This window comes from Telmatherina bonti (assembly GCF_933228915.1).
Source record: "Telmatherina bonti genome assembly, chromosome: 21".
Classification (NCBI taxonomy): Eukaryota; Metazoa; Chordata; class Actinopteri; order Atheriniformes; family Telmatherinidae; genus Telmatherina; species Telmatherina bonti.
The window spans coordinates 25,449,776-25,473,469 of NC_136630.1; the positions used below are offsets into that span (position 1 = coordinate 25,449,776).

The 23,694-nt window shown below is 39.6% G+C and overlaps 1 protein-coding gene across 2 annotated transcripts; it reads right to left on the bottom strand.

The window, feature by feature from the left end:
• Nucleotides 1-1,159: 1,159 nt before the first annotated feature.
• Nucleotides 1,160-22,403, bottom strand: sap30bp (SAP30 binding protein). Of its 2 annotated transcripts, none has more exons than XM_079261438.1 (10): nt 22,290-22,403; nt 21,499-21,608; nt 18,619-18,663; nt 13,342-13,381; nt 10,249-10,337; nt 7,299-7,390; nt 7,076-7,188; nt 6,949-7,007; nt 5,110-5,200; nt 1,160-1,789 (listed from the first exon to the last, which is right to left on the bottom strand). In XM_079261438.1, exons 1-10 carry the CDS (start codon nt 22,381-22,383, stop codon nt 1,611-1,613), a joined length of 912 nt encoding a protein of 303 aa, XP_079117564.1. In that variant the 5' UTR covers nt 22,384-22,403; the 3' UTR covers nt 1,160-1,610. The 2 variants fall into 2 exon arrangements, with proteins under 2 accessions (XP_079117564.1, XP_079117563.1); XM_079261437.1 differs by having other exon boundaries at nt 1,160-1,792.
• Nucleotides 22,404-23,694: the final 1,291 nt, after the last annotated feature.

The window sequence follows — 23,694 nt, forward strand, 5'->3', positions numbered from 1 at the left end:
CAGACGAGAATATGAGCATTAAAACATAGTAATACGCGTTACTGGGCAGTCATAGTTACAACATTACCCCTCTTGTGAGAGTAGTAGAAATATCCAAGGCCAGAATTTATATTGGCAAATCATTTTTTTCAGTTTTCAGTAAAATTATACACAGGGGTTTGTGTTTAGTATAACTTGAAGTTGAGAAAATGAAATCCAGTTACATATTTTTCTGCCGATTAAACGTGTAAGTCTCTAAACATTTTTCTCCATCCTGTTACCCAAACATGGAGCGATAGGTGCAGCCACACCTAAGCAGAACAGCCTGGAGTGTGATGGAGCTTGCGCTTTTGTTTTGTTTGTAGGTGTTACATTCCAGGCTCTGCAAAAACATGTTGAGATACAAGCAGAACATGAACATTTGCTCATGCACTGAATCAAATAAATGACTACTGTGAGAGTTCGTGGCCAGCAGTGGGTATGATGGGTGTGATTCAGAAATGAGTCAGACTTCTCCATGGTCTAAACCTGCTGGGTGTCAGACAGCTATTTACCAGAGGATTTCAGACACTTTCTTTTAATTATCTCCATCCTTTTAATCATGCATCTTCTCTGGCTCTGTTAGGATAATCACAATGCAAACAAACAAGACTTCACATATTTCTGATGTTGAATTAAGCAAGTAACACACCCAACTTCAAAACAGCACAGTTTGAAAGTGAAAACACTAAATTAATCCTTTATTATTCTTCTCTTGTTCACAGTTCAGACCATCAACTTTATCTCTGCACCGCTTCACTCACCAACTTCTCAACACTCCCTTTAACAGGAGTCCGATGTGGACTTTAGCGTGATAAAAAAAATGGCAAAAAAGTCCATCCGGTGCACACATGCCTTCCCTGATAGTTCGATCCCAGTGTGGATGTTTATTTGTCTACTAAAAAGATTCACAAGTCCAGAGAAACGTGTCTGTTTCTACTGTAAAAGATGTGAAGACCTGTTAAAGAGAGCAGCAAACTGGAAGTCAGCTTGTATCTGATTCCACCAAGACACAAAGATAATAATGGTAATGATAAAATAATAAAATACAACATTATAAGGCAACATCTGATTCATTTATTCACTTTACCATCAATACATATATACAATGTAAAATAAATCTTCCTACAGAGTTGTTTATTTTGTCACAAAGGGGAGAAAAATGCTGAAAAACATGGACATGTTCAACTATTACACGCAACTGTAGAGGAAGCATGACATGAATGTACTGTACCGGAACCACGGATATAAAAATAAAGCAGATTCTCAGACCTTCAGCCTGATCGGGATCCTTTCAACTGTTTTAAATGAACAAGTGTTGCCAACATATAAAAAATAGAAAAGATATTTCATGAAAATGACATCTGCATGCGTCAGCTTCACAGAGAAGAGGGCAAGTATATTCACCAAATGTCTGGCGTTACGATGCAGTACTGTGGATTCAATCCCACTGACAGAAGGCAGTTCAGTCTTAATCAGTCTGTGTGTGGCGGAGGCTGCTTCTTTATACCTTCACCCAGAGTCCACCACTTCTCTGCACACGTTCCCATGTATAAATACGGCAGCTTCTTCCCTCTGCACGCTCGGTTTGCTCACTGCTTTGCTTTCTTTAGGATGGTGCCCACTGCAGAGATGACCGTAGTCTTGGTGCCGCTTGCTGTGGTTGTCACGGAGACGACGTTTGGGAGGGTTGCTGTGGTGGTGATGATAGCCGGTTGGGCCAGCGTCACGGGGATAGCAGAGTCCCATTTGCTTTTCCTCTTCTGGGCATCTGCTGGTGAGTAAAAACAGTCAGTGAGGCCAAAGTAACACCGTTCCCCTGATCAACAGGAAGAGTGAGGAAACAAGCACAACACAAATACAGGAAAAATGTAAAACAGCAAGACAGAAGTTATTTATGAAACAATAAACAGATCAGAAAGGTTCTTTGTGTTTTGTTTTCAGTTTTACAAGCAATGTGGAGCCATTTTTCAGCCCTGCATCAATACACCTGATTCAAATAAAATGGATCCAGCAGGTTTTTGTCAACGTTCTCATTCATTTTGGTCAGGTGTGTTGGAGCATAGGCCTGGGCGATATGATGATGTATATTCTTTGGACTATCTGTTGTTTCATATGAGGCTCTATTGTTTAAGGTGCTTTACTGTAGTATTTTAGGTCAAGATGCGCTTTACAGCATGCATGCTGCAATATGTAAACAAACATGGAGGAAGACGGGAGCAGACGTGTTTCAGAGCAGGATAATTCACTAAAAGATGACCAGCCAACCCAAACCGATGAGATTGTTCATAAAAGAGGGGAAATTAATGACGCATGGATGCAGTTTGGATATAAAAAGACCGACGTGGAACCGACAACAGACTAGCTCACAGTCCCAACAACGGACTTCGACACAACTAACTCATTTTATTACCTGCGCAGGAATCAGGCTAAAGAAGACAGAGAGTGAATGAGCAAACGGCGCCAAAGCAGTCGGGGATGATTGTTGGTGAATTAAGCTTATTCCATCCTCCATGTGAAGTGAGAAGTCTGGCTCTTGAGGCCGGAGGAACAAGAACAAAATTCTGGTCAATTCATGCTTCCTGAGGAGCTTCGTCTGCAACAGGGAGGGATCACTGTGGGGGGGATCTCAGAGCTTTTATGTGCAATGAAACTGGATTTTTAATATTTAACATGAAACTTCATCCGTGGCAGAGTGGGTTGTGCACATGACTAGGTACGTATCTTTAAATCCCACGCATTGTAAAAAAAATGGTTGTACTTTCTCACCACGTCAATCAGCTGTTTTATTAAAACTCTGCATCAGTAAAAATGTGGAAGCAGCGACTGTCATGCTTGTTAACCCCACCCACCTCAACTGTCCGACCAATCACACAATGGAGCCGTCAGCCAATCAGAGGGCAGAAAGAATGTGTCGAGAAAGCTGTCCTCAATCACGTCTATGAGAACAAAATGACGTGTTGTTCTCACGCCACCGAGAACAATAAAAAAAAAAAAATTCTCGCTTCTCGTAAAGGATGTAGCATCCTTCAACCGACTGGAAGTTTCCATCAGAAGATGCAACACCGTGTTCATTAAAGGTAGAGTAAGATTTTCAATATTTTCAAAATAAATTAACTAAAAAAATAACTAAAATCATAATTAGATAGTTTATTAAACATGTAGGTTCCAGTCTGTCCATATTTGATACGTTATTAAATTACAAGTTTAATTAATGACAAAGACCCTTCATGAATGTTTTCTGACCAGTAAAAAATAAAAAAAAAGAAAAAAAAAAAAGTAGTTTTTTCCACCAGTAGGGTGAGTATAAGCCCATTTATTGCAGAGTGGCTCTGAGCTACAGCTCACAAGCGATTCCTGCCCTCATTGGAGCTGGCAAGGAGGAGGAGTGAGGGGTGAGTTTTGCTCATTACTGCCAACCTGTGGTCGTTTGTGGAGGTAGCAGTTTTGTGGTTTTGCTCACGACCTGGTGTTTTGCCACCTGGTGGTGGAAAGAATCGCCTTGAAATCTTACATACTCTGCCTTTAAGCGATGGATGTGGTCGCCAACTGCTTCCAGGTGTTTACACGATGATCAGCAGGTACTAAAGGGTCTAAAGTCGGCCACTGCACCACACACCATTACACAACCAGAATTTCCTTTCTTTCTCATTCTGCAGGCAACTTCAACAGGTTTTTGTCTCTATGAGACTAAATGTGTTAAGTTTTCTGCCATAAGATTGGCTGATTAGATATTTGTGTTTACTAACTGAACAGGTGTACCTAATAAAGAGGCTGGCGAGCTGGCGAGATAAGATACAGACATTCTACAGCAAACCAACCCTCCCTCATCCTTTACCCTGAAAAGATACAGACAACTTCCCCAAATCTAAAACTCCATTTCTTTTTATTACAAACTTAAACTGGATATTACATTTTTGGAGTTTATTAGTGTTGGTAGATTTAACATACTCATTTAGCAGATCCATGTTAATGTGGCCGTAGATCTATTAGCATTTTTATTTGGAATTTTAGCCTCCCTGAGTCTGGCTGACTGACATTGATAAGCCCTTAAAACTTAAAAACAATCACTTTACCAGAACACATAAAAACATAAGAAGCCTGTTTCTGCAGATTGTCTGAATTCAACTTAAACTCAATCACAAACTTTATTTTCTGACATATTCAGCTTACTTCAGGCAGTGACTAAAATTAGGTGGTGATGCGCCTCTGCAGAGCGAGCAATACCACTGACACACAGGTGTTGGGAAGAACAAAATGTGCTGGAACGCCTCAGCAGTGCCAGCAGAGAAGATGGCTGTTAAACATGGATTGTGAAATTCGGATGACTCCAAGCCAGCTTTGGAAATTTTGTTTCCTTTTCTCTCTTTCCTTTTATACGTATCCTGCTTCCCTAACCGCGTTAAAACCCTCAGTGTCTGTAAAAAAACAAAACTGCATCATGTTGAACCAAGTGCGCTCCACTTTATGTTAGGGATGCACTGATCCACTTTTTGGGAGTTCTGATCCGATACAGATATCTGAAATGGGAATATCTGCCGATACCAAATCTGTTTATGTGAACATTATTGTGACTATGGTCATCATTGTTGTTTTAACTGTGTAATATTTCATTAGGTTGTAATAAAAGACCCATCCTTTCTGAAGTTACCTCACCAACACTTATATAAAAACATTGCAGGTCCAACAATTTCAACAAGTTTTATTCTGATTTGGCAGATTTTACCTAAATACAACTATAAATGTGTGGTTTTGAAACAAAGATCTGGCTTTTAGTGTGACATAAAATGTCACATTTTAATATTCGAGGCATTTATTTCCTTTAAAACATGTCCAAAGCATGTCATCAAACACATCTGCGCTGGTTTGACTAGTGTGGTATCGGTTCACTTTTATTAATACCAAGTACTTGTACACACGCTTGGTATTGAGCCGATACTGATATCGGTATTGGTGCATCCCTACTTTATGTCAAGGCATGTTGATGCAACGTGAATGCGAGTGATATCCCCACGTGAAGTGGCCATACTGCTGGACGTCTCCAGTAAGAGACGATCTAGCAGCAACTGGAATGAAGGTGAAGCCATTTACCTGTGGCTGTGGTGGTGGTGCTGCTGCTGGTGGTGGAGGCTGCTGTGCTGGAGGGGTTGGTGCCCTTCTTAGTTCCAGTGACAAACTCAATCTGACAACACACAAACACATTGAAACACCAGCTTTAGGTTAATGGTTCTGGTCACTAGAGAGTACCACTTCTTAAACCTGGAAGCTGTTTCAGTGTCCTCTTCACAGGAACGTCAATTTTTGATTTACAACCACGGCTCCAGATAGAAACTTCTTTACATCTGTTTTTGTTTCCTTCACAGTAATCCGATGCTTTCAGTGTCGGCATTTGCAAAACATTTGGCTCTTTATGGGCGTATTCACACCAGGATAGTCTGGACTCGGTTCGACTGGGCAGACTTGGTATCACACACATTTTACACAAGTAGACCAAACCCCCGTAACAACACCATGTAGTTACACAGCTCAGTAGGGCTGTGACGATATGCTTTTGTCCCGATTCGATTAGATTCCTATTCCGATTTTTTGGGTGCCGATTCGATTTAAATTGTGATTCTCACAATTCTTCAATATTGCTCATTTTTGTAGATTAAAAACAAATGTATAAAACTTTTTTTTTGCTCGTCATTTTTCTTGATTTCAATTAGAAAAAACAACACAGTAGCCAGACCATCATTCTGTTGCTATAATGCCCAAGAATATATGTAAAAAGATTAATATAAAAAAAAAAAACAATAAAAACAACAAATTTTTTTTTTATAGTGCATTCATTTTATTTATTTGGGGGGAAAAAATTTTAACGAAAAAAATCGAATTTTAAATTGTGAAGAAAAGAATCCCGATTTCAAATTTTTCAATTCGATTTTCCCACCTCTATTAAAACACACTTCTAAAACAAGAAAAATGACATTTTTTATACTGGATTATTTTTATTTATTGGAAAAAAAAAATTTTTTTAATGAAAAAAATCGATTTTGAAATTGTGAAGCAAAAGAAATCCAGATTTTCAATTTTTCAATTCCATTTTCCCCACCCCTATTAAAACACTCCTAATACAATAAAAATGTAATTTTTATACTGGATTATTTTCATTTATTTGAAAAAACAAAAAAAAAACAAAAAAACAAAAAAAAAAAATAAACGATTTTTTTAACAAAAAAAATCCATTTTAAAATTGTGAAGCAAAAAAAAAATAATCCAGATTTTCGATTTTTCAATTAGATTTTCCCACCCCTACAGCTCAATAGCAGCGACATTCACCAAAACAGCAGCTAGCCGACAAGAAAGAAAGAAATCTTATTGATTGGCTATGACTAAAAATGTCTCATTCACCTCAAGTAAACAACGAAGAAACAATAAATTCATGCAGTCTGGTTTCTGGTTTTACTTTGGTGTGAAAACCGAACACAGTTTAACCTAAATCTGTTCAGCATGAGCAGCAGGACGGGCATGTCGCGCTAAGATGTGTTCTACATCACGTCCTGTGTGGTTTTCTGTGCCGTCTGCTTGCTTTCACAGCGAGTGCATCTGACCTGGACTCAAGCAAACAGCGGTGGACTCGTTTGCTTCTCTGCTCTGCAGCAGAGTTGCCACAAAACGAACTGCACTGTTCATACAAGTCGACCTGGGTTCATTTAAAGTGGAAAAATAGAGTGAAATAGTGTGAAAGCGCCCTCCGACAGTTGAAAAAGTTTTCAGTCATTGGTTTTGAGGTTTGTAAAACCCCTGCAGGCATGGTTGGGCTGCACCAGGATCTGTCTGAGCCGAACCTGGCAAAGTTGTGGTTCAGCAGAAATGAAATGCAGCTTGTGCCGACACGAACCAGGACTGACTGCATGGTAATCCGCTTTGCTTTGTTGCTAGTCTCACCTTGGTGCGCTCCTTCTTGGCCTTTTCCAGCTTGTCCATCTCCACTTTCTGGGCTTTTGCTGCAAGGATAAGAAGCAACAATGAGTGCTGAGCAGCGATCCCAATGAAGAGACGGAAAGCGGCTTACCGAGAGCCTCGTAGTAGGAGTCCTCTGACCAGCCATGGGGGTCAAACATATCCTTGGGGTAGTTTGTTCCCAGCTCGTCGATACCACAGAACTGAATGAGCTTCTCATAAATACTAAAAACAAAACAAGACAGAGACAAGCAGATGGTGTTTATTTTGACTGTAATAACGTGCAAGTGTGCACGTTAAGTGCTTTGGCGGCATGTTTTAGCTGAGCTGCATACCTCGGGTTTCTAAATTCCTTCTTTTTCTGGATGTGGCTGTTTGTGTCAAAGTCTCCATGTAGCTTCCTCTCGTACAGTTTGAAAATCTTCTCCTGTTACAAAACAAACAGATCGATGAGCAGCTCCGTTTCCACTCGCTCTCCACCGCGCTCCACCTCTGGCAGGATGCAAAGTAAACGCTATCAAATAAATTGACTTCATATATGTGATCAGCTCTGGCCGTGCTGGGGTAAGTGTGAATGGAGTTATTGTATAAGACGTTTCTGATACCTCAAAGAAACATTTGACAAGTAGGTTCAACTTAGCCGCAGGGTGCTGGCACACGTATCCGCAGCAGAGATGCTCGAGGGATAACATGGATCAAGATGGGAGAAAGGAATGCTGCTTTTTATAAAAAAAAATAAATAAATAAATTTAAAAAAAAAAAAAAACTTTTCCTGTTGGCTTTCATTTTTCCTCTTTCCTTTAACTTTGCCTTACAAATATATGCAGACAATTCTCCACTGTTGACTCTAGTTCTGGTACTGGAAGGGTAAAATTGTGCAAAGCCACAGACACCAGGACCATCTAAACGTGGGGTCTGACACTGATTTAATTCAACAGAATGAATGGGACTTCAATCATTTTCAGACTATTTACCAGGAAACTGTGAAGGTTCTGCATCATTTTGACAGGAAAACTCGCATCCTGTCTGAAAATGGGACAGCTTCCCTTCTCCACGGTTCTGTTGCATCATCACACTTCTTCCAACCTTTGTTTGTCAAAAGTCACACCTCTGCAGCCAGACTCAGGCCAGGAACATAGCTGAATGTTAACAATGCGCTCTGAAGCTGGCTTAACCGTACAGCTGTTCTCCTGCATACCGATCACGGGAGGATTTGTTGGGGGAACACCAGAACTTCCAGGTTTGTGGGATGTGAAGAACCGACATGGAGGCGATGAAGCAGGTTTGTATTTAGCAGATGTTCAAATTGCAGCAGTAAACAAGGCTCAAACCACTACTCCACCGTGCTGAAATTTTAGAGATTTTACTTTAATGTAGCAGAAAACTGTAACAGAAAGGCGGCTACAGTAACACTTAACTTGATTCTGGTACTTCTGCAGTAACAGTACAAGTCTCAGATCAGGTACAGATGTGCTCATATTTATTCATACCCTTTCATTAAAGAAGGAAAAAAACAGCTGCCTGTAAAATAAGCTGAAATTGACTAAAGTAATAATAAATAAAAATTTTATGAAAATCATTACATTATTTTATAATTCTGATTCAATAGAAATATTTTTTTTTAAAAAGCAAACAAATAAGATAATTTATTACATATTACATCACTCATAAAGTAATATTTAGTTGAACAATCCTTTAATGTTTCCGCTCCAGTCAGGTGTTTTCTGTTCCTCTCAGTCAGACTTCTGCACCTGTTGACAGATATTTTGTCCCACTGTTCAACAGAAAAGTGCTCTGATTGGTCGAGGACCAATTTGTTTGTTTTTTCTTTATTCAACTCAATTCAATGAAAAAACAGTGTCTTATATTACTAAATTATATTTTTGCTAATTTTTAGTTATTGTTCCTTTTTTAAGTCTCCACTTATTTGAGTGACTTGTAAATTCAGCCTTTTCTTTAATGAAAGGGGACGAATACATAGGAGTACAACTGTACATACAGCCCTCGCAGGTAGACAAATGTCTTGTGAAGAAACCGTTAACATGTAAACTCATTATTACCAGTTTCTTTTCATTGCAACGCTCAGAAACGATTCATAAAACAGACATGTTCCAGAAACTGTGACATGATGATGTAAAAATACCAGTTTGTGGTGAAAACTTGACATTAATGAAATCCAATTAAACCACATTCTGCCGGTACATGAACTCCTGCTTCTGTGACCTGAGGGCAGGGATATCAAGGTTGTCCTGGAGAAGGTGAATCATCAGTCGTTCCTGACAGATGGGGGAGTGTCGGCCCTCAGGGTGTACTGCTAAAAACCGAGTCAGCTGTGTGTCCTGACCTGCTCTGGCTCCTCCAAGGAGAAGACCTTAGTGGAGTTCAAAAAGAACTAAAAATGACAGCAGAGAGGCAGCGGTGGAGATAGTACACCGACAGAAGATAACACTGTGTGCTGCTGTAATTACAGAGGAAAGCCTCAGCGTTCACCTCGCCACCAAAATTCATTCCCAACCCCGAAGCGAACGACTGAAGCTGCTAAACTACTCATTTGGCTAAAACATCTGTTTATTTTGAGAGCGTAAACATCTTAAATGACTTCTGAAAAGATGAGCTAGCTTTCAGCTCTCCATAGTCTAACATCTGGAGCTGGGATTTCTAAATTCAAACCTGATGCTTTTAGTGGCGAAAGACAACATTTTAAGCTCTGAATGTAAATCATTTGGTTGCTGGAAGGTGTTAAAATGTCATTTTTTATCTCTTACACACAGAAAAACAAAAAGTCTACAAGGATAATTCCACAAATCATCGGTCGCCGGCCACAGAGTCACTCTTTCAGCCTAATTAACAGAAATAACTGGGTGTGACATGGGACCCACTCACAGCAGCTGGGATTCAGTTTGGTTTTATGAGGTCTGATATCCAGCTGGTTTTCCATGTATTCCGCTTCAACACATCTGAATCACATTAAATGGCTCCAACAGCCCGTCACGATCTGAACAAAGACACATTGATATGAATCAGATGTGTTGGAGCAGGGATACATGGAAAATGAGACTGAGTAACGCCTGCTACTGGTTTATAACAAAAACAGGTTTTTATTTTTGTTATAATTTATCCAACACTGTAAAAAATACTCTAATCAATCTAAACAACATTCAGACTGTTATGAAACTGGGTTCATTTAGACTCAGGACCAGTAATATGATGTGTGTGTGTGTGTGTGTGTGTGTGTGTGTGTGTGTGTGTGTGTGTCTGTGTGTGTGTGACATGACTGGTGTGTACCTGCAGCTGGCTGGAGCAGCGTCCTGGAGGCTCGGGAGGAATCCTGATCTCATCAGGTGACATGTTCCTCACCTTCTCCGAGAACAGAGCTGGCAAGACAGAAACAAACACGAGCCATCAGACATTTTCACCTCTGCGGCCTCCTCCCCCCCCTCGCTGCTCTGCGTGTTGTCACATGCAGAACTGTTAACTCAGAAACATGTGGTGAAATGAGAGGATCAACTTTTACAGATGACTGAACAGAAACAAAATATGTTCAGAAGCGAGCGATCGGTTAATGAAACAAAGCTCCACTACGTGTTTTTTTTTTTTTTTTTACTGACACTCGTGGGGAATTCGTGAACATCCAGGTTTTACTGTTGACTTTTAAGCAGTAGGTTTCCAGAGCAGTGTGGTGTATAAAAGCGAGCATATCCCAGTCAGGGTGTGGCTGCTGTCGGGGCTTGGAATGAAGAAGGGAGGTTCCCTTCCCTGTCTTTGGACCTGTCTCCTGTTTTGCCGTCTTTGCCTGACTTGTCTGCCTCTGCCTGGTCTTTCAGGCATTCTTCAGTGTCACTGCTGTATTTCAATCAGACTGAACGTCGTTACTTTCTCTTGAGGCTGTCAGTCGATGTGCGTGAGCATTGCAAGACGTGCATGTGAGACAATCTGCAAACGCAGGAGCATTTCGGCTGCTGACTGCAGAGAAGATCGCATGCGGGTTAAAACTTGACCTGACATGAGAAGATCATTTTCTGAAGTGCTGAATCGGTCATGTTGAACACTTCATCTTAAAAAAACACACAGAGGGAAATTCCAGCTGCGTGTAAACCCATGTATTGCTTATATATCTACATTTTAATAAAGTTTCATATATAAAACCTTTAAAATGTTAAAAGTTAAGTGCAGTGTGGACAAATCTGTCATTTTTGTCCTTCAGTGAAACACTTGCAAACCAAACTGGTTCACTCTGGAAGTAATGTGGTTTCCTTTAGGAGACAACATTTACATTTCCCACTGTGTTCCAGGTGAGTTTACTCTGATACAGTAACACTTGTCTTGTATCTGATACCTCTGTAGTAATCTCACACGTCAGGAAGCAGAAAAAAGGCTTCATGATGAAGAAATGAACAATGGCTCCTCGACGGCCTTGGAGACCACTTCTGATGCGGTACATGAAGGGTAGATGGGACCTTCTGCAGGCCCAGTTGCATCTCTCAGCTCCTCTTTCAGGTCTTTTGTGGATTTTCTCCTGCTTTTCTGAAGGACATCACTTTCAGATCCTGTTAATTTGCTGTGTAGTTTGTTTGTTTTGTTGCTGATTGATGAGCTGAAGCTTAAAGCAGACCAGACGGCATTGTATTCAAACCACCTCCCTCCAGTAGCTCTGATCAGCGGATCATGTGGAACCACAGATCCCAACATGTGGACACACACTTCATGTCAAATGGAAAGTTCAGATGAGGAAAGGTACTCCCCCTTTTATTTATTCAGTAGCTGACATGGCATTACATGACCAAAACAAAGAAATACCGCGCCAAGCTCAGATATATGCAGGTTTGTTCTCATTTTCAGAGAAAAACACTAACAGACATATGTCTGTCCAGCTTATTTTATAAAACAGTTCAATAATTCACCCTCCAACAAGAAATAAAAGCTTGATTCAACAGGTCTGATGACTCAGCGGTTTTGGGAGGGAGCTTGGCACTTCATTAAGCTCTCTAACACCGACATGCTCACTCTTTCACAGACAGTTGCACAACGTGGCAGCAACAAGGGTTTAGCCTTGTGGAAGCCCACTAATCCACTCAACACAACCTGAGACGTATCTGCAACCATAACCGTGCTCAACAAGCTTTGACTTCAGCATCAGAATAAACTCTGCAGTGGAAGCTTGAATAAACAGCCTGAGCAGTAAATATGCCTGTTTAGAGGGAAAGAAATAGATCTGGTTCCTAAATTACCATCTGTCTACACAAAAAGCCGACAAAGTCACAATCTGTGCCCTGGGGGGGGGGGGGGGGGGGGCGAGGAGAGGCAGACAACGTGCGTCCCTTCAGCAAACACACAAAGAGCAGTGTTCTTGCTGATGGGAGGCTTTCTGCCAGACTCTCTGTGACATTTACTGACAGACAAGACAGAGACAAGCTCCGCGGCAGGAATGTTAAAACCCAGGCTGTGGGTCCGGCTGCCGCACAGCGATGTGGACGGCGGTGGTTTAGCAAACTACTGCGCTCCCTTCTCTGATTTATTTCAGAGTTGTGACAAGCTAGAGGAGTGCAAGTGGATGCCATAGGAGTGTTTTGCCAGTATTTTGTAGCTCAGTACCGGACAGAAATGATTGCATCATGTTTGGCATCATCTGCATCAAGATTATAGTTTATATGAACAGAGAAAGTTTCCATGCGATGATTTTAAAGCTCATTAAACAAGACGAGCTTCAGTCTGTTTTATAAACACAACAGATTGTCAGCGTCCAACTGAGATCAGGAAGAAAATCAGATCTTCTTCGTTACTGATTAAAAACCCCTCCCTGCATCCCTCATTTCCTGTCTGAACTGAATGATACATGCACACCTGCACAGGTAAGACATTACTCACCTAGCAAAGCCAGTTAGACCTTTATAACCCACTTTCCAGGTGACAAAGAATCTCTTATTCAGACCAGGTCTGGTTAATGATTCACACATTTACAGCACCAACACCCAACAAACCCTAGAAATCCTAAAATCTGGGATCCAGTTGTACAAAGTACTTTTCAGATTTAGTTTATTTTCCAAGTTAAGGAATCCAGAAGAAGAACTAGAATCACTCGGAGAGAGCAGACGTCCGTCAAGCCCTTTTATGTTGCAGACAGACAGACAGACTAATGCAGCTGAATACATGACTGATGCTTCCCACTTTTAATCTAGTGAAGATCTCCATCGTTTTTCTCCATTGAAGTCATTTAATTAGGAAAAAAATGTTATGTACGGAGCATCGCACTGAGGAGAAACCTGTTACTGGTCCCTGAGTCTCTTTCTTTTAGTGTTTGTAGAAACTGAGGAATAAGACATGCGATCATGTAAGACACGTTATTAGGATCATTTATTAAGCTGATGTGGAAATACTCACCAACAAGCTCATTAGGGTCCTTCTTTTCTGCTTCTGATATCTGAAATGACAAGAACAGAGGGGGTGGGGGACAGAGACAACAGAGATTTAGGTGCTCTTTATTTGGGAGAATGTATGCAACCATTAATGCTCTGTGGAGTGAAAGCTGAACCAAGCAAATATGATGAACTAAGCTCCCATTTTGGGTAATATCTAATTAAAGTGGCTCATTGTTTGGCTGCTGGCATTAAGTAAGAACCAGATCTGGTAGAAAAGGGAAGAAAACAGTGGAACTGGAGAGCGAAACTCTTTCCATGTGGAGCTGAAACCTACAAATCACAGGGACAAAACGTAGGAGACAGCACAGATAGAAGCACAAAGAGAGAAAAGCCTCCAAGAAGTCTAAGGAAGAGAAACAGTAAATCTAGGCTGCTTCCAGAGAATGCCTTGGCTCTGCAGGAGGGAGGGACGTCTCGTACAGCCTCTAAAATATGCCGCTTGTTGTGCCAACTCTCTGGGAGTTACACAGGTTCAGCACTGAGGAGCAGCAGTGTTATTCACAGGAATCACATCGTCACCTAGCAACCACGCGGATGCCTCAAAGAATCGTCCTGATCTCAGTCGAATCATGAGAAAGCGGGATGAGGTGACGTGTTTACACTACAGGGAGTAAATAAAGGATCAAACTAAGTGTTCAGCTGCAAACCTCGGCGTAATATGACTGTTTGACCGTGGACAAAAATCACAACAACTAAACAGAACAAGTTTCCTGGAAGGAGGATAAATAATAAGCCTCATCATGGCAACACACATCTCTTCTAATGTCTGCTGTTTCTAAACGTCATGCTGCCATCTGTGCACGAAACACCACATGGACTCCAGATCATGCACATCCTCTCCCAGCATCAGCTTGTTTACTCCTCTTTCTACAAGAAAGAAGACGACTTTTGCATTTTGGATATCATTTGTTTTGTTTCTGATACATTTTAAGATGAACTATTTCATGTGCAAGCATCAAACGGAGATATGACTTCTGCATCATGATGTTTGGTGGCTAAATTATCTGCTTTTTATCCTTTTTCACAACCTGAGCACGAAACCACATTTGTTTTTTCATCAGTCTATTGATGTTCAGTCCACTTTCTACCAGAGGTGTAACAACGTAAACATAGATTCACTGAGCAACGAGATTACAGCATCGAATCAAACTGAAAAATATCAATAAAAGAATTATAAAACAAGTTCACAATTACCTTTCAGTTTCTTTTCTCTAATAATCAGAATATAATAATCTATGATTATGTCAGACTTCACTAACTTACTGATTAGCACCAAGTTGTAAAATTATTTGTTTATAGACTCTAAACAGGAAAGCTCATTCTACATCTCATCTGAATTCCTTAACTTTTCCATGCGATGATTTTAAAGCTCATTAAACAAGACGAGCTTCAGTCTGTTTTATAAACACAACAGATTGTCAGCGTCCAACTGAGATCAGGAAGAAAATCAGATCTAGACGTTTAGTTGCTTTTTGGAGGTGTGACAGTAACTCAGCGTGCAGCATCGCCTCGTATAGATGGTTGTAATCAGACTAAATGGAAATGGCATTATGGCAGAACTTGTGATATCAGCAAACACCACATTGTTATGAACTGCATGGATATAACAAATCCAACTTAGGATTGTAACCCTAACTTGCTACAGGGCGCTAAACTTGTGGATCATTTCCTTTTAGCTGCTTCAGTTTAATTTCCACTGTAATTCAGACAAACTTATACAATCAGTAAAGGTCAGAGGCCTTGTGAGGAGCTCATACATGATACATTCATGTTTGCAAGAACAAGTTAACAGTAGGAACTTAATCTCTAAGACCAAATGAAGACACTTCTTTTGCCTGCTTCTGCTGCTGTAATGCTTTGTTAGCATGTTAGCATTGTGAGGCTGATGTTTAGCTACAACTACTCAGGTTTATACGCATTTCATTCATCCCTCAGGGAATTTTCTTACTTACAGCGCTTCATTAAACATAAAAAACAGGGAATTTTCTTACTTACGGCGCGTCATTAAACATAAAAAGTAATAATAGCAATATTAATAAAGGATATAAGAATACAAACAAATACAAACTCCATAAATAGCACAAAAGTTTTAGTAAAAATACCATGTACACAAAAACATTGTGTCAATAAGTGGCCCACCATTTCTTATAAACTTAATTCTAGTTTTAAGTTTAATGTTGTATTAACTAGGCAACATTTTAGTTCAGATAAACATCAACGTAACTAGACGGGACAGAACATGAGTCAGCATCTAAAGACATAGATCTGGTTGTGTCAACAGATGTTTTAGCCTAACTTTTCTCCTGTTTGGGACGATAGTTCGCACTTGCAGACTTATCTGATCTATATCAAACAGTGCTAGCTGTTACACAGACAAGTCTGTTATCATTTAACTACGGTCCATGAAGCCATAGTCCTGCGGGTTTTAGATGTTTCCAGATGTAAACATCTGACCAAATTCATGGTCCACAGTGCAGAACCTGACAACAACCTGTTGGATCCATTTCCTTTGAATCTGGGATTTTGGGGGGCAGGTTTTTAACATCTAAAACCTGCAGAAACTTGAATAAAATCTGCCAAGTTGAATAGCTCCATGTGATTTAATTGGTTTTCTGATTTTTGAATAGAACCAACAATCTCCAAGGTTTCTCTCTCAGATTTATCATGTTTCACACAAGAAACAATGTTTGTCCCTCATATCTAAAATCTGGTGCTATTGTAACTAAACTGAAGGGATCAGCCAGAATGGTAAATGGTAAATGGACTTGTACTTCTATAGCACTTTTCTAGTCACACAGACCACTCAAAGCGCTTTACACTACTTGTCACATTCACCCATTAACACACACACTCATCCAACATACTCATTTCAGGGGAAGCCTGGAATCAATCCCAGAGGACAACTGCTCTTCCGCCTGAGCTACAGCCGCCCAACAGCTGAACAGCAGAGACGAGCCTGAAGAGATGCCTGCTGCCATGCTGTGGTGCACTCCTGACTGACTTTAACACATTTCATTAAACTACTGTGGTCCTGAAAGCCAGACTGTAATTAAAATGCACTTTAGATTTCCTGCAGATAGAAACTCATTGATCCAATGCAACAGATAATCCTCCACATTTACTGAGTTAAAATAAATGAAAATGCTTTTTGGATTTTACTTTTCACACACATCCAAATTCACATCAATACAGCTCTTATTGGGGATAAGATGGGAGTTTGGTTTTTTGTTGTTTTTTTTTTTAAATTTATTTTGATATGCTCTTCAAAGTTTACATTTTATACATATGAGGGTAACAACAGCAGAAAGTCTTGTTTCTTCTGCAAATGTTACAGACTTCATGTCTGATTAAGGTTATAAAATGTATTAAAAAAATAATTTAAAAAAACGCTAACATTTTACAAAGGCCTTATGACTCTGCTCTACAGATTACGCCACTATTTAACACCCAGACAGTCTCTTCCATTAATGCTTTAAGTCAATGTAATAAAGGCAAATCAAATGAATAAAAGAGACCAAATTCGCACACTGTGCAAGTCGAGATGGGCGACGGCCGAGATGGGCGACGGTCGAGATGAGCGATGGTCCAGATGGGCGACGGTCCAGATGTGAGACGGTCCAGATGTGAGACGGTTGAGATGTTAGACGGTCGAGACGTGAGACGGTCCAGATGGGCGACGGTCCAGATGTGAGACGGTCCAGATGTGAGACGGTCGAGACGTGAGACGGTCCAGATGGGCGACGGTCCAGATGGGCGACGGTCCAGATGGACGACGGTCGAGATGGACGACGGTCCAGATGGGCGACGGTCCAGATGGGCGACAGTCCAGACGGGAGACGGTCGAGATGTGAGACGGTCGAGACGGGAGACGGTCGAGATGTGAGACGGTCGAGACGTGAGACGGTCGAGATGTCAGACGGTCAAGATGTCAGACGGTCGAGACATGAGACGGTCGAGACGTGAGACGGTGGGATCAGAGAAGTCAACAATCACAACAACAAACCAGCAAACATGAGAAAAAGAAAGCAGAGGCTAAAACAAACATCTACTCTCTCATTGTTAAATGATGACTCTAAATCTATGCAACACAAAAACTTTGTTGCCAGCGGCAACACAACACACATCAACCAAATCTTTGCTGTTAAAGAAAAGTATTTATGACAGAGCAGTGTTTCGCCTGCCTTTATCGTAGTTATAACAAATAAATAAAATCAGGGTTTTAAAAACTCTTCCAGATAGGTGATGATTGAAACACCTACAATCCAGGTCAAGAGGTTGGACATGTGTGTTCAGGAGATGATATTCTTCATATCACAGTTCTTATTTGCCTTCCTGTTGTCTTTCCATCATCTCCAACCAGTCTGCCTCTTTATGTTCACTGGATATTTTCTCTTCTTTCCATCATATCTGTTAACCCCAGAGATGGTTGTGTGTGAAAATCCCAGCGGTTTCTGAAACACTCAGACTAACAACCACGTTCAAAGTCCCTTAAATCTCCTTTCTTCCTCATTCTGAAGTTTAGTCTGGACTTCAGCAAGTCATCATCACTACGTCTACATGTCTACATGTGATTGGACAATTAAAAATTCATGTGAACGAGCTACTGTACATTTCTTATAAACCAAATTCTGGTTTTAAGAAGGAGAGCATTGATGGCTGCCCCATATGGCTGAAATGCAGTTTTTCTGTGTAGCTGAAAGGTTTAATGGAGTGGAAGCCTCCCTGTCCAGGTTCACTACTCTCCCAGGTACCCAGCAACCAGTTCAGGAGTCCCTAATAAAGAGACCATCACTAAACTGACATTGCTGTTATCTCCTCTTCATAACATGATGCACAAACCACGACCCGATCAGATCTCTGCCAGTCAGACAGGTCAGAAAACAAAGTGATTTACTGTAACTCCTCGTTAGGACTGAGTCACTCTCATCTCAGTGACCTGAACCCAAAAAGGGCAGCAGGAAGCCGGCGTGCCGTCAAGCTCGTTCAGCCTTGTGACACACACATATACACACACAGGGTGGGGTTAGTAAGGGAGCAGCTTAAAGCAGTGCGCTGACCAGCAAGGCTGCTGTTTCAGTGCTTCGCCTGAGGAAAGCTTTAGCAAAACAAACAAAGCAAACTTCAGATGCAAACCTCTAAGCAGATCTGAACTACAACTCATCGGTTAGCTGAACATTCACCAGACACACACAACCCCACAGCTCCCCCTAGTGAACACAACAGGAGGCCGTCCAAATACCTCAACATCATCTGCGTCCCTCCCCTCGTCTGATTCGTCCATTTCCTATGAAAACAAAAACGTAGAAGGTTAACACTGTAAGGTGACAGGAGGGAAGACCAGGACGGCAACCAGCACCTGACAAGGACTGGGAAACTATTGATCTGCATCCGACAACGTCTCTGAAAGAATATTCAGAGTCCAACGCTGATACAGTTCCAGAGTTAAAGTTGAGTGAAACTCTGCTGTTTTTATCTTATCGTTTCCTGATGTGAAATGGTGGCGTGTGGATCAGAACGAGGAGAGAAGAAGCAGAGCTCCTCCAACTCTGTGTCTGAGGCTGTACTGGTTTTATGCATCGCATCTGCATTTGGCAGTTTTGGCTTTTTTTAATCTGAAATAATGACGACACAGTGACCAGAAAGAAAGCTGTGGCAGTAAAACTGTGCATTTCTATTACTGTACTCCATGTCAGAAAACCACATATTTAACTCTGTAATCTTCTTTGAGGCCCTGCGATGGACTGGCGACCTGTCCAGGGTGTACCTGCCTTTCACCTAAAGACTGCTGGGATAAGCTTCAGCTTCCCAGAGACCCTTAATCGGACAAAGCGATCAGGAAAATGAATGAATGGATGAATCTTCTTTGAGGCTGAAGTTTAGTTTCCTTATTGCTCCTCCATGAATACAGCAGTATATTATCAAGCTGGGCTTTCAAAAGGTATTTCTGATGTGAACACAATGTAAACAGTTTATCGCCATCATGTTTATTAGTTCTTCAGTGACCAAGATGCTGTTATGCTGAGTTTTGGTGATCGAGTGAAAAGGCTAAAGTATTTGTTTTCTATATTTCTTTAAAATGAGGAATTACTTAAAAACTGTTAATTTGTTTTGTTGTCTGAAAACGTTTTGCTCATCATTTAATTCAAATGTGAAAAAAAATGTCCCTTGATGCTTTTCTCCCTCAAAGGTTGCAGGAAATGTGCTGATGCCACTCTTACATAGGGGTGTAACAATACGTAGATCTACAACAGGGATCCTCAATCCTGGTCCTGCAAGTGTCCCCACACCAACGCACCTGATTCAAAACTGCGTATTTAGCAGACGATTGCAGAGCTGGTCTGAGTCTGAGACAGATGTGTTCCTGCAGGGAACTTAGAAAACCTGCAGGACACCCTCAGGACCAGGATTGTGGATCCCTGGTCTACGTCAACATATCATTGGCATGCTCAGTTAGCTTGTGACATTGATCCAAAAAGCAAACGTCCATCAAGAATCAATACAATAATTATCAAACCATATTATTGGTAAAAAGGCTGTGTTTTGACTTCCCTTGGCACATTGAGTTAAGTTTGTTAAAAACCTGTCTTTGTTTTAAGTAAAATTTTTAATCAATTTGAACACTTGAGCTCAGGAATAAAAATGTTACTCGATACACTCATTATTTTTGTGATTTTGATATGAATGCTCAGTCGCTTGTTACCTATGATATGGTTTCATATCAATAAGAGAATTCTAAATGCATTGATATGAAATCAGACTGCAACTGAATTTGAGTCATCGGCAAACATCTAATTTCTATTTTTTTTAATTGATATAATATCATATTGTCATGTATTGTCATTGATTTACACCCCTACAATAATTATGTTATTGTATCATGGCATCTTCAAGTACCACAAATAAGTTAAAACATCAGAAAATAAAATAAAACAAGCATTGGAACATCACCTGAGCAGATTAATGTGTTAAACAGAATCCAAATACTGGATTCTGTTTATTGCATGAATACAATAGGTAATAATATTTTCCAAATCCAGATAAATTACATTTATACTTGCTTACAAAGCAAACACATTTGAGAATTTGTAAATAAGAAACGTTTACGCTTCATGATAGTTAAAGTAAATATTGAGAAATGCTGCCTTCATCCTTAAATTTTAGTAGACTCCTGTTGCAGACTAGAAAGGAATAAATGTACAGTAACATGCTAAAAAAAAAAAGTAGCAATAAAGACACAACATCTGAAACTGTGGTTTCAGACATTTTTTCAACTTTGTAACATAAACTTTGGGAAAAATGTTCAATTAACTGAAATGTTCACAACTAACTGATTTTCTAACCACTACATCGTCTGAATAAAATTACTTTTTTTCTATTTCTATTATTAATGTCAAATTTAATATCCTTACTCTACGTTAATATAATCTTCTTTGCATTTGGTATTACTTATTTTTCCTTGGCCACCCAGTAAGACCAGTGGTTACTAAATGGGCAGTAATGGGGATCACAACAAAACCATAAAACGTAAATGTTGTCTAATCTGTTGCGGAGTGCTATCTGGAAAGAAATTGCACAAAACAATGAGAAAATACCTTGAGTAAGTCCGGTTTGTTTGCATCTGAAGAGCAGATGCATGCAGTCACTCAGAGGAGAGACCAGTCAGAAAGTCTAATGTAATATTAGGCTTTATCAGCATTAACTGTTCTATTTCATTTTATAGCTCTTCTTGAATATATATTAAATGGATATCAATAAAATCGTACTTCAGAGCTAAAGACTGGTTTCTGCTCTCGTCACTTTCAAAGCCTCAGGTAATACACTCTGGTCAGTAAATGTGTTTTAAAGACTTACAACAAGCCTGTAAAACACTTTGTGTCCTGAAAGCAGCCCACAACTCCACAGATCCAACTAGGTGTCAAGTTTCTCTCACTAACCACAACAACAGCTCGTGCAGAGACTTTGATGTTCCATTGACGTTTAAGCTTTCAGACCATTTTGCACAGAGATATAACACAATATATTATGGTGTCAACACACACCTTGATACCTGCAATGTATCAAAACCCAGAAAATGTAACTAAGATTTAAATCCAAATATAAGCAGAGTGCAAATACTGACCGAGTTGCTCTCTCGGCTATCTTCATCGTCAGATCCTTTGTCATCAATGTTCTCAGTTCGGTTCAACTCATCATCACCATAACTATAAACAAGGCCACCTCCACGACTCCCTGATGATTAAAAATAAAAAAAGAAAACCATCAGATCAATATAACATTTTCAACACACATAATAAACAGAAGTCACAGAATTAGTATTACACCCAAAGTATATTAAAATGTTGCTTCAGGCAGTTCTGCCAGTTTTGCAACACGCTGAAAAGAAAATAGATAGATAGATAGATAGATAGATAGATAGATAGATAGATAGATAGATAGATAGATAGATAGATCTTTTAAAAAGAAACCTCTAACATAAAAAAATAAATAGATAAATAAATAAGATTTATAAATAGAAACCTCGAACAGACAGACAGATTTTTTTCAAAAGAAACCTCTAACAGATAGATAGATAGATAGATAGATAGATAGATTTTAGAAAAGAAAACCACTAACATTAGTGACATTAAAGCAGAATTATACACGCATTAACAAGACAAAGTATTGTAAGTATAAACCGTAGCTCATCTATAGAAAAGTTCCAACTAAAACACATTTAATTTCTTAGTTTAATACATAATAACATATATAACATATTATCATATCAAGCAACAAGAACAACGTTTGCGGCAAATTTTTCATGTTAGCTCGACGCTAATGTTAGCTGCCGCATGAAGTTCTGAGATAAACACTAACGGACAGGGATTTATAGTTGCTATATCCACACAATTCTTAGAAGCTATTCTAACTAACCTGAGTCTTCTGGTTCAGGGTCAGAATCAGGTTCCGAATCATCACCATAGTCTGCTAAAGATGAGAGTAGAGCACTCTTTTTACCGCTTGCCATTACTGTTCGTAGCTAAACACGTTGTCGCAGGGAGATGGCGTCAGAAGAACGCCTGCGCAGTGAGTCGCGTTCACGAGCTTGCTTGTAATGCCGGGAGATGTAGTTCTTTTGGCACTTATTCTTTCGATGTGTGCTTGTATCTAATTTCTGGTCTGACTTTCAATTAGATCTTAAGAAACATTTGGGTAAAGATTTCCTTTCAAACGAGTCTGACCTGCTACTTTTTTTTTTTTTTTTTAGAAATTCTAATTTCACACAAAATGAGTCAAATATCATCAATTTGCTGATTATTTTAGCAAAGTTCCACATACATAAAATTAAATACTTTAAAAAAATGCCCTCTTTTTCTCTCTTCAAAAAATTTGATCTATGTACTTACTTTCATGTGATCTAAAAATTGAACTGTACTCACCTAAAACATACTAAAACCTTACACCTGTGCAAACTTTACAATTACATCATTGGTTGATTCCCCTTGTATTATACTGTTTAATTTCTTTGCTGTTGTTCCTTTTTTAATGATCACCTTCATAATTACACTTTGTAAAAACTGACCCATGTAATAATTTTTTTTGAAAACTTAATAAAAAAAATAAATAAATAAAAAAAAGTTCTTTTTTCAGAACAAGGTGCCGAAAGCACACAGACTAAAAAATGGCAGAAATCAGCACATCTTTATTTATATTAAAATACTAGAAAGCACTATTCACATCCGAAACAGCGCTATTACATGAGAATAAGCATCTAGAGTGAGTTTAAGAAAGTTTGTCAAATGTTAGCAAAGTAAAAAAAATAAGCCTATTGGGAAAAATCTGTAGTCTGCTACACATGATGAGTGAGATGTTGGGCCGAAGTAGCCTATGGTATGAAATGAAATGAAAAATACTTTATTAATCCCCAAAGGGAAATTCAATATTGTTGTAGATAATAATTAATTTGAGGAGGTCTTGTTCCGGAGGCTGATGGCTGCCGGCAGGGATGATCTTCTGTATCTTTCAGTCTTGCATCGGACCTGAAGAAACCTCTCACTGAACACACTTTGTTGTTTCATCACTGTGTTGTGGATGTGTTGTTGTTGTTGTATGGTGTCCCAGTTCATGAAAAACTTTTATAACATAAAGCACAAGCGCCTAGACACATCTTATGATGTAGGTGTTCTAAAGGTTTGTGGCAAAAATAAATAAAGTAAGGTTTAACCCTGCTACTTCTGTTAATCTCAATAAACTGTTTCATGTGTTGACTGATGCAAATATCAGGGATTTGCAAGCTTTTTCATGAAAGGCCTTTTTCATTGATTCTCTTTCAAAAAGA

Coding starts and splice junctions, on each gene's coding strand:
- sap30bp (XM_079261437.1), bottom strand. CDS start 22,383: ATGGCAAGCGGTAAAAAGAGTGCTCTACTCTCATCTTTAGCAGACTAT. Junction 21,609..22,289: donor CCCTGAACCAGAAGACTCAG/GTTAGTTAGAAT, acceptor TTTAATCATCAG/GGAGTCGTGGAGGTGGCCTT. Junction 5,201..6,948: donor CCAAGAAGGAGCGCACCAAG/GTGAGACTAGCA, acceptor GTGTGTTGTCAG/ATTGAGTTTGTCACTGGAAC.